The sequence below is a fragment of the Lipotes vexillifer genome, unplaced genomic scaffold, assembly GCF_000442215.2.
Source record: "Lipotes vexillifer unplaced genomic scaffold, Lipotes_vexillifer_v1.1 scaffold382, whole genome shotgun sequence".
NCBI classification, from domain to species: domain Eukaryota; kingdom Metazoa; phylum Chordata; class Mammalia; order Artiodactyla; family Lipotidae; genus Lipotes; species Lipotes vexillifer.
The window spans coordinates 5334314-5345879 of record NW_006780611.1 but is presented as its reverse complement, the minus strand read 5'-3'; the positions used below and the strand labels follow the sequence as shown (position 1 = coordinate 5345879).

At 49.1% G+C, this 11566-nt stretch overlaps 1 protein-coding gene across 1 annotated transcript in view; it reads right to left on the bottom strand.

Annotated features, from left to right (window-relative positions):
- Window positions 1-118: 118 nt before the first annotated feature.
- The window catches only part of SHISAL1 (shisa like 1), a 46935-nt gene continuing 35487 nt past the window's right edge, over window positions 119-11566 (bottom strand). Inside the window, exon 4 of the mRNA XM_007453925.1 lies at window positions 119-196. Within this exon, the coding sequence (XP_007453987.1) occupies window position 196 (1 nt within the window). The 3' untranslated portion in view covers window positions 119-195. The remainder of the gene's footprint in view (window positions 197-11566) is intronic.

The window sequence follows — 11566 nt, the reverse complement described above, 5'->3', positions numbered from 1 at the left end:
GCCCGGCCCCCACCCCTGAGTTTGCTCGTAGTGTTAGAAGTCCGAGGAAGGGTTCGGGCACAGGCAGCGTTTTCTCCTCTACCACCACCGCGGCCGTCTTGGCTCTCCCTGGCGTCTTGAAGTGGTACTTCTTGGAGGCTGAGCCAGGTGCTTTGGGTCTCACCTCCCCCATCCTGAGGCACGGCAAAAGGGTTTTCTAGGGAAGCAGAAGGGAACAAAATATCACATGGTGTCTCCTCCATGGGGATGCACTGGGGACATTTCTCTCTGGCCTCAGTTCCAGGAGAAGCCAGGTTTTCCTCTGAGCACATGACATTTTTTTGTCTTCCAGATATTGAGACCTGTTTGACTTTAAGGCTGGAAGCAAGACAAGCAGGCCTGCTATCACTATGGTTTCATACAGCACTAGTGCCCCTGGCCTAAGCAATAAGACAAGAAAAGAGCATAGCGTGTCAGGAGTGGGCTAGAAGAACCCTAATTACCATTATTGGCAGATCATGTATATAGAAAACCCAAGAGAATCAACAGGCTAATTATTAGAACAGAGAGTGCAGATACAAAGATACAATTTCCAATCTGTAAGACAAAACCAGATCAACTTATAAAACCAACAGTGTTTTTTTACCTCAATGGTTACCAGGGTGATTATATGTCTTGGCTTAGGATAGTCCCAGTTAATACTTATTGTTCTGACATAATTTTTAATATTGTTCCCCTTTCAGCCTCAAAAGTATTCTACTTTGGATGATAAACCAGATGGTCACCCTTGTTGCAACAAACTAGAAAATATTAAGAACAGATACAGGTAACACTCATAATAATAAAAAGAACCATTGTAAATCTTGGTGGCACACCACTGGATAGGACCATATCATACAAAACCATAGAGAGGAAACCAGGACACTCCTGGCACATGGACAGGTCACGAGATCACTGGGATAAGGTCAAGACTGTAAACACCAGCCCACGGGGCACTTACAGCTTTGATTGGCAGAGTTGAGTTGCCTTTGTTCTTTCTTCTCTTGAGATCACCTCCAAACAAGGATAATGAGGAACAGAAATACAAACTCCATCTCTGGCAGACACAGTGAATCACCTGTCCTATAGCCATTTATAGGGGTAGTTACCCAGTCACAAATATTCACCTTCCCATACTCCCTTGCAGACCGGAGTGGTCACATACCCACTCTGGCCAATGTTATGCAATTGGAAGTCTACTGGTAAGGGGACATGGATCCAGAGGAAGAGCATGAGAACAAAGGACCTTCACTAATGTGGCTGGAGTGGGAAGCAGGCAGAAACCTGGTTCTGGTGGCAGCCCCAGATTGTCCACCTCCACCATTGTAGCTGGGTTTCTGCAACTTGTATCTGATTACAGCTACTAACAGATAAACCATCTTCCACCAGACTCCAGTGTGTTCCAGGGGCAAGGGGGGAAGTTAATGGAGGGGTTAAGCCAACAAAGTCCATCTTTCCAGAGGGCTAGATACTCCAAATGGCAGAGTCAACACCCCATTCTGCATCACTGGGCTCTGGGTGACAGATTCTGTGGTCCCCCATCACCTGCTTTATCATTCTCCATCCAGTATACTAAATATTTCACTTACTGGTCTAGCTTTTTTTCTTTTTTCTTTTTTTGCGATACGTGGGCCTCTCACTGTTGTGGCCTCTCCCATTGTGGAGCACAGGCTCCGGACACGCAGGCTCAGCGGCCGTGGCTCACGGGCCCAGCCGCTCCACGGCATGTGGGTTCTTCCTGGACCGGGGCACGAACCCGTGTCCCCTTCATCGGCAGGCGGACTCTCAAGCACTGCGCCACCAGGGAAGCCCTGTTCTAGCTTATTGTTTGTCTCTCCCAACTAGAAAATAAGCTACATGAGGGTCAAGGTATTTGTGTGTTGTGATCATTTTTGCATTGCCAGGGTCTGGAGCAGTAACTGGTACACATAATAAGTCTTTGTTGAATGAATGAATGAAGCAAGAATTGAAAGCCCAGATGTACCCGATTTTAAGGATAAAGTCAAAAGAAAAACTTTTCAAAACACATTTTTGAATTATAGCTCCCATGAGTCCTTCTTGCATAAATTAACAGCGGATACATAGAGGATAATAAAGGATAATATCCTGTACCTTAGGATAACGAAGGGTAAATAGAGCAACTCTGGCAAGATTACTGGCAATGAGAATCTATTTAACTGTAGGACTATGTCTGAAACTAATGTATTGTGACAGTTACAGAAAAGAACAAAACAGAAAACAGAGAACCAATATAAACTATAGTAGGGAAGGTGGAGGTCAGAAAGAGGGAGGTAACATATGTAAGCTATGTCTTACTTGCTTATAGTTGGGAGTCCAAAAAGATCAGTTAGAGATGGAAATAGCATTAGAGGTACAAAGGTAAATGGAAAAATTAATATAATATAATCAACTAAAATCATTTGATGGAAGTGAGAGAAGGGGAGGGAGAGGAGATATGTTTTAATTTGGGCATCATTCATAGTAGAGAGAAAATAAACATTGTCTAAAGAAATAGAGAATTAAGGGAATCATATGACAGTATAATTATGAAGATGACTATGGGATGAAAAACATAGCTTTCCAAACTGTCAGAAGATACATACACGAAAAAGAAAACAAAGAAAACAGAGGCCATATGGTGAAAATTGACACCCCCCACAAAAGCTATAAAAGCAGAAAGCATGTCATAAACTATGATGACAGAACTAAGACTAAATGTAGCTGCCATATTAGTAAACGTTAATGAGCCATACACACTTGCTGAAAAAAAAAAAAAAAGACAGACTGGGTTACAAGCAAAATCCACTGAAGGTAGAATAATTCAGAAAGGTTTCAGATAATAAGATGAGTAGATGATGCAAAAGTTTTGGAGATGGACGGTAGTGATGGCTGTACAGCAGTGTGAATGTACTTAATGCCACTGAACGGTACAGTGGTTAAAAGGGTAAATTTTGTTATGTGTTTTGCCACAGTTACACAAGAAAGAATGGGCAGAAACAAAACAAGTGCAAACCAAGAGAAAGCAGGGGGGTCTTGATCTGAATGTTAGACAAAACTGAAGAAATAGAGAATGAGAAAAAGAAGGCATTGTGTGGGGGTCAAGGATGAGAGTCACCATGAGGACTTAAAGTAATGAGTGTCTTTGCACCAAATAACATAGCCTCAACATTCATAGAGCAAGAAATCTGAAAATGTAGGAAGAAAAAGACAGAGTATGTTAGTATTGGTGCATTTTAATTCACCTCTCTCAGTCCCTCACAGATTAAGTTGACAAAAACATAAATAAGGTGTAGAGAGCCAAATAACCTAATTAATAACATAGTATGTGTGTGTGTGTGTTTTAAAATTTATTTATTTTTGGCTGCATTGGGTCTTCATTGCTGCTCATGGGTTCTCTCTAGTTGTGGCGAGCCGGGGCTACTCTTTGCTGCAGTGCGTGGGCTTCTCGTTGCGGTGGCTTCTCTTTGTTGTGGAGCATGGGCTCTAGGCACATGGGCTTCAGTAGTTGTGGCTTGTGGGCTCTAGAGTGCAGGCCCAGTAGTTGTGGCGCATGGGCTTAGTTGCTCTGCGGCACGTGGGATCTTCCTGGACCAGGGCTGGAACCTGTGTCCCCTGCATTAGCAGGCAGATTCTTAACCACTGCGCCACCAGGGAAGCCCTATGTGTGTGTATTAAACAGAATCTTCCTTCTGTTCAAATGCTCTTGAAAATACACACACAAAAAGCAATTATCAGGCCACAGAGAAATTAAATTCCAAAAAGTAGATGTAAGACAACATTCTCTGATCACAATACACTAGAATTTGAAAATGTTAATAACAAAACCACAAAACAAAACCCAAGAAGTTTAAAAATGCTTTAAACTAACTCTTGTGTCAAAGATAGAGCAAAAAATCAAAGTTGCAGAATATCTAGACAATAATGAAAATAAAAAGATTACATTTCAGAACTTGTGAGATGCAGCCAAAGCAATGCTCAGAGGAAAATTTATAGCTTTAAATATTTATATTAATAAATAAGAGAATATGAATTAGCTATCCAGCTCAAAAATTAGGGAAAAAAAGGCAAAATACCGAAGGAAGGCATAGGAAAGCACCTGATAAATTAAAACTGAAATGAAGTTTAAAACATAAAAGGAAGAAATGAATAAATAAATCCAATTTCTTACTCTTTTTGAAAAACAGGACACATTCACTGTTGGTGACTTTAATAAAGCAGAAGGAGAAAGTGACCACTTAAAAGTTATCTGTACTTTTCCTTTTCAATTCCGCTTCTCCACTATCTCTTAACCCCTCTAGATAAGCTTTTGACCCAACTATTCTGCACGGTTTACCCTCGTTAAGGTCACCAAAGACCTCCATGTTGCTAAATCCAGTGGTCAATTCTCGGTCCTCCTTTTACTTGTCCTCTTGGCAGCACTGACACAGGTGATCACTTCTCCTGCTTCCAGGACACTCCAGGCCCCTCTCTTCGTTCTCCGTCTAATTTTCTTGCTGCTTCTTCTCAGGCTCCTCCGTGGGTCCCTCCCCATCTTCTCGGTCTCCTTTTCTCCTTTTCCATCTCTACTCACTCCTGAGGAAATCATCTCCTCGCAAGGAATTAACTACTCTACATACATTAATGTCTCTTTCAGCCTCAAGCTCACACCATAGCTTCAAACTGTCTACTTGACATCACCAACTGTATATTTAATAGACATCTCAAACTTAATATGCTCAAAACTAAAATCCTGATCCTCTGCCCCAAACCAGCTTTTCCCACAGTTTTCCTGACTTCAGTAAATACAACTCCAACAGAGTCCCAGAGCATCTTTGGCCCCTCTCTTTCTCTCACCCCCAAATCTAGTCCACTAGTAACTCCTTCAGATGTATCCATCAACCTTGCCCTTCTGCCACCTCCATTGCTTCTACCATGGCCTCCTCGCTTATCAAGCTCTTCTGTCTGTTCTCCATACAGCAGCCAGAGGGATCCTGTGAAAATCCATGTCATATCATGTCCCTCCTCTGCTCAAAACCCTCACTGGCTCCCGTCTCACTCAGAGTAGAAGCCAAAGACCTTCCTGTCCATCCTCTCTGGTCACATCCCTTATCTTCTCTCTTTTGCTCATTCCACTCCAGCCGCGATGGCTCATTTTACGTGTCAACTTGACTGGGCCACAGGGGTGGTGCCCGGATATTTGATCATACGTGGTCCTGGGTGTGTCTGTGAGGGTGTTTCTGGATGAGATCCGTCTTTGAATCTGTAGACTGAGTCAAGTGGATCACCTACCCAATGCAGGTAACCCTCCTCCAATCCACTGAGGGCCTGGATAGAGGAAGGGAGAATTCCCTCTCTGCCTTCCTGTCTTGGAGCTGGGTCATCGGTCTTTTTCTGTCTTCAGACTTGGATTTGGACTGGAATTTACACCATTGGCTCTCTTGGTTCTCAGGCCTTCAGACTTGGAGTGGTACTGGGCCATCAGCCCTGCTAGCTCTCCAGCTTGCCAACTACAGGTCTTGGGACTTCTCAGCCTCCAAATCTGCACGAGCCAATTCCTTGGAATAAGTCTCTTTATATATATAGCTATCTCTATGTAGATTTTACATATTTTATCTGTATTATATATAGACATATATTTATATATAGATATCTATCTATAATCTAGATTTATATATAGATATCTACATCTATGTCTATACTATATCTATTTCTGTATCGATATCTATCCTACTGGTTGTGTTTCTCCAAGAACTTAGACCAAGACAGCACCTGCACCAGCATACTTCCTTCTCTTCTCCCAGATAAACACGTGGCTATTCCCTTACGTCCTTCAAGTCACCTATTACTGAGACCTTCTCTGACCACCGTGTATTGAAAGTTGGACTCCATCATCAACTCCCTCCCTGCTCTCATAGTGTTTTTCTCGCTAGCACTTATCACCATCTAACAGTGCACATATTTTATTTTATTTGTTATTAGGCCGTGCCGCCCTGCATGTGGGATCTTAGTTCCCTGACCAGGGATGGAATCTGCATCCCCTGCAGTGGAAGCGCAGAGTCTTAACCACTGGACCACCAGGGAATTTCACACGTATTTTAAATTGTCTGTAGCCTCCATATAAATGGGAGCTGGCCCACTACTCTACCCCCAGGGCCAGTAACGACACCTGGCACAGAGCAGGCGCTCAGGAAAGATGGGGGAACCCACAAATAACAAGAGAAGAACAGAGCCTACCCACTCAACCCTGTGCAACAAAATCAGAAACTTTGATGAGATGGGTGAATTTCCAAGACAATAGAAACTGCCCAGAGAATCCAGCAAAAGAGAATCTAAGCAAAGCAATTGCCAAAAAGAAAGAAACTGTCCAATGGCAAATGCAAAGTCTAAAATAAGAGAAATGCAAATGAAAGCCATAATGAGAAAGCATTCCAGAGCACAGACCAAAGGAACCTTCTACATTCCTCCACTCATCACGTCTGCAGAGATCAAAAAGGTTGAGTGCACCATGTGTTTGCTGGTTTTGCCGGGGAAACCTCTGCTTCGTGCTGGTGGAAGGGACGTCAGGTCACTCCTGGAAGGCAGCTTGGCACGCACCAAAGTTATAGATACGCACGCCCTCTGACCCAGTAATTCCACTTAATCATTATCCTACAAATACGCTCACAAGGGCAAAATTCTTACAAGCTCATTTATTGCAGTAATGTGGGTAAAAGTGGAGGACTAGGATCAAAGAAATGTCCATTATTGGGAAACTGGTTCAAAAACAATGGCTCCCCATGCAGTGGAGACCAAAGCAGGATGAGGCCTTCTGGAAGCCCCTGCTGGTGGCATCTTCTGCCAGGCCTGGGCTGGGTGCTGAGACACAGACCTGGAAGGAGTGGGCCCAGCCCTCGAGTGCTCTGAGCTGCGGGAGAGCCACACTGGGACCCTCAAACAAGAGTGACAGATCCGCACTGTGTCAGTGCTGAGGGGCTGGGGGCGTGGCTTGGATGGGGGCGGGGACTCAGGGAAAACTCATGTCAGGAAGTGGGGGAAGGCACACCAGGAGGAGGGCGCAGCCTGAGCCCAGGCCAATCAGAGGGTCACAGCAGGTGACGCAGGATCTTCCTGGTGGGCTGAGGCTAGACAGGCAGCCACCCAGCACTCCAACTGCCAGGCGAAGGTTCTACACGAGATCCCAGGGCTCTGGGACGTAGACGTGGAAGATCCTTCCTCATCCCAAGAAAGGTCAGAGTTAGGGCTGCTGTGATGGGGTATCTCTTCTGGGCTGGGCACTGTCCAAGCACTTTATTATTTTTTTTTTTTTGCGGTACGCGGGCCTCTCACTGCTGTGGCCTCTCCGGTTGCGGAGCACAGGCTCCGGACGCGCAGGCGCAGCGGCCATGGCTCACGGGCCCAGCCGCTCCGCGGCATGTGGGATCTTCCCGGACCGGGGCACGAACCCGCGTCCCCTGCATCGGCAGGCGGACTCTCAGCCACTGCGCCACCAGGGAAGCCCCAGGCACTTTCATGCCTAGTCTCACTTCGCTCTCCCAACAGCCCTAGCCCTATTTCCCCTATTTACAGGTGAGGAAACCGAGGCTCAGGAAGGTAGTGTGACTTGTGCAGAGTCACATATCTGGCTAGTGGTGGAGCCAGGAGTCCAGCCTGTGCTGCCAGCCACTGGGCTGCACTGCCACCCTTCAGGTGCCGGGTGGTGGCCTGGATAGCCTGGCTGTGGGGAGGCCAGTTGAGCAGCAGGCACCGCTGCCCTGGAGAGAGGATGCAGGGCTGGGACCCGGATGGGGCCCAGCAGGATAAGGAGGGTCTCCAGCTGGCTGCTGCAACCTAACTGGGGAGATAAGACAGAGCACCTGGCAATTTGCATAACAATGGACGCTTCCAGAAGGCTGAGAATCTGTCACAATAACTGCTCAGGATAAAAGCAGAGGCCTCTCGAGGCACAGCATGACTAAATTGCCAGGTGAGCTGCAGATACTGTGCCCACGGCACTGATAAGTGCTCAGCCTGGATCTAGTGGGGACAATAAGCTGGGAGTGGGGACAGGAGCTTTCAGCTCAATTTCTATTGCGTCCTCACAGCAACCTGAGAGGTGGAGACGCTTTGACCACTCCTCACAAAGGGGCGAACAGTGCGGGACCACCAGGGTGGTAAGAGGGCACTCCCACGGAGGGGAGAGCAGAGGCCCCCGGCACAGAAGGTGGACTCTTAGTGGCAGAAGGTGTGGTCATGGGGGGCGGCATGGAGGAGGTGTGCTCGGTAATGATGACAGAAAGTGAAACGTGAGCGTGGAGAAAATGCAACGTAAAACTACTACAGAGAGCTGCCCTACAAGCCCCCTGAAACAAAGGGCTAAGCTGAGATAGACTGGTGAGGTGGTGGGGGAGGAACTCTCACCCACGACCTGGGGAGTGCAAAATGGTTCATCTGCTTTGGGAAACTGGGGGAGCTGTACGTGCTGAAGTTGAATATATGCCTGTCCCCTGATGCTACGTATACACCTGTGTGGGTAGAACTCAGGCCCCCAAAGAGGTCTCCATCCTCATCCCCAGAGGCTGTGAATGTGGCCTCACGTGGTGAAAGGGATTCTGCTGGTGCGAATGAGTCGAGGGCCTTATGATGGGGAGACTGGTTACCGGGTGGGCCTGGGGTCATCACAAGGGTCCTTAAAAGAGGGGGGCAGGAGGGTCAGAGTCAGAGAAAGAGATGTGAGGATGGAAGCAGAGGTCAAAGTGATGCCATCACAGGAAGGCCCAGACGCCATGGAACACAGGTCACCTCCAGAAACTGGCAAAGCCCAGGGAACAGATTCTCCCCAGAACTTCCAAGGAACCAGCTCTGCCAGCACCTGAATATTAGGGGTTCACAAGGCTCATGTTGAACTTCTGCCCATCAGAACTATAAGAGGATAATTTGTGCTGTTCTAAGCCACTGAGTTCGTGGTCGCTGGTTGCAGCAGCCCCAGGACACTTGTACGACACCCAAGAGAAATGTGTTCACCCATTCACCAGAGTACTTGGCTGTGAATGTTCAGAGCAGCTTTATGGATAATAGAAACAACCCAGATGTCCTCGACAGGTAAAGGGATAAGCAGAGTGTGCTACATCCACATGATGGAGTACTACACAGCACTGAAAAAGAACAGGCTCTTGATATGCCCAACAACACGGAGGAATTCACCTCATAGATAAAATGTTGCGTGAGAGACACTGACCCCAGGCCCCACACCAGCCAATGCCAGCCTAGGAACAGCCCACGGTTGGGCAGAACCACTCAGGGGCTGGATGTCAGAGGAGTGGTGTCGAGGGGACGCGAGGAAACCTTCTGGGTGTTGGGATGTTTCAATTTCGGATTGAAATTCACCAAGCTGTAGCATCAAGATGGGCACTTTATGTACTTCAACTCGGAAACCGTGAACAACCTCAGGAAATGAACCTCTGGTCTCACCTTGCATGCGCCAGTGATGGGGAGCTCACTACCTAGTGAGGAAAGCTGCTGGGCTGTGAAGGGAGGCTTCCTGGCAGGAGGCTCTTCCTCTCCTGAGCCCGTAACCTGCTTCTGGCTTCCTCCTCCCCCTGCTGCCAGCTCGGCCTTGGGTTCCCTCACTCTAGTCCTGCAGACACGGTCAGGCTCCACGACCCTCAGAGCGATCAGGCTTCTCTGGATCAGGGCTTCCTTCCGTCCTCCCCTGCTTCATTCGAGAGCTGCCTGGAGCGAGGCAGGGCCCTGGGGTCCCAGCAGACACTCAGCCTGTGTCCTCGCTCACTGCCGTCACCCGCTGTCAGTCACCTACCTCCGGGAGTTTGGGTTTACGCTTCTGCTAAGTGGGGACTTTGTGAGGCTCCCAGGAGGCAGAGCGTGAGAGAGCGCCTCGCTCGCAGAAAGCACTCAGGGCACGGATGTCCTGTGAAGTGTGCGGGGAAAGCGGTTCACAAAGGGGACGTTAGAGACCCTCTAGGGAATTTTTATTTTGCCTTTAGCAAGACAGCTTGTTGGTCCTCTAGACGGATGAAGAGGCTCAGTGATCCAGGTGCAGAAGGAGGGGCTGAGCAAGGGAAGGTGCGTGCGTGCGTGCGTGCGTGCGCGTGTCGGTGTGTGATGTCTGGGTGTGTGATGTGAACGGTGTCTCTGTGTGTGGCGCGTGTGTATGTGTGTGTGCTGGGGAGGCTTTGGGCTAACTGGGTCCCCCTTGAGACCTGGCACCGTGGAGGTGCTCCCGGCAGAGGGTAAAGAACCCGACCATGGAATCAGGTTGCTTCTCACTGGCTGTTTGACTTCGAATGTGCCAGCGACCTCTCAGAACCTTAGTTTCCACATCCGTAAAGTGGCCAGAAAGCACCTGTCCTGAGAGACCATGGTGCAGGTGAGACGGGCAGCGCTCTCCCAAGTGCCCCTCACACCCCAGCTGTGGGTCACCGGGTCTCCAGGAGAAATGAGAGACCATGAAAACAAAGGTCTTGTTTGTGGACAAATTAGAATAATTTGGGGTCATAAGGCACTGATTCATTTTAAAGAATTTAACGTGAAACCTCACTTTCTTCCTGAAGAGAGAAGCCGACTGCGTAAAAGGTCAGGCGGATGGGAAGGAGAGATGATGCCTCTGGGTGTCAGACAAGCCGTCGCCTCCGTGTGTTTGCAGGAGCCGCTGACTGTGTCGCGGGACGGACACGGGGCGTCGTGGGAGCAGCGGGCAGAGGGCAGGGCATTCGGTCCTGGCACCCGAGGCCAACCCCGCCACTCCAGGATCACCGCATCTTCAGGCCTTCTGGGTTCTGTCTGCCTCGGGGCTGCCCCTCTCCACACTCCTTTGCCGCGTCCCCTGGTCCCTTCCCACACACTTCATCCTCTCCCCAGGTGACTTCCTGGCCCCTGCACGACGTGCTTCCACGACAAGCCCCCTTGGCCAAATCCAAGCTGGGATTCAACCCAGGTTTTCCTCCGAGCTCCTCCCCGACTTGTGTGCGGCACCGACATCACCCCATCCACGCTCACAGGCACCTCAGACTGCAGACACTGCACAAGGCTGATCCCCAGAGCCAAGCCTGCCCCTGGGTCCCCACCTTGGAAAACTCCCACCAACATCTCCCCAGCGGCTCAGGCCAGAGTCCGGGACACGGTCTTTGGAGCCCCTCACCCCCACCCAGTCCACCAGCTGGTCCTGTGGGCCGTCTGCTTCCTTCTCTGCTCCTGCCACAACCCAGCCTGCAAGACAGTGCCAGCCTCTGCTGGACGGCCAGCTCCCTTTCCCACTCACTGCCAGGGGGAGCTTTTAAAAAGGCACCTGTCCCTCTCCTGGAGGGCTTCCCTGGTCCCGGGATCAGGAAGCCCACCCCTCACCATGGCCCTGCACATCAGACACCCCCTGCAACTCCCATCCCTCCCCTCCTGTGCTCCCCTTTTCTCCCCACACTCCTGCACCTCGACTTTCCTTCTGGTGCATGAATGCACTGGTTCTCTCTGCCTCAGTGCCTTTGCACATGCCACTCCGGGACCTGGAATGTTCCCCGATCCCACCTCAATCTCCTCCAACCTCGGCAGCTCACTCTTTTCCAACCTAAATCTCAGCTGC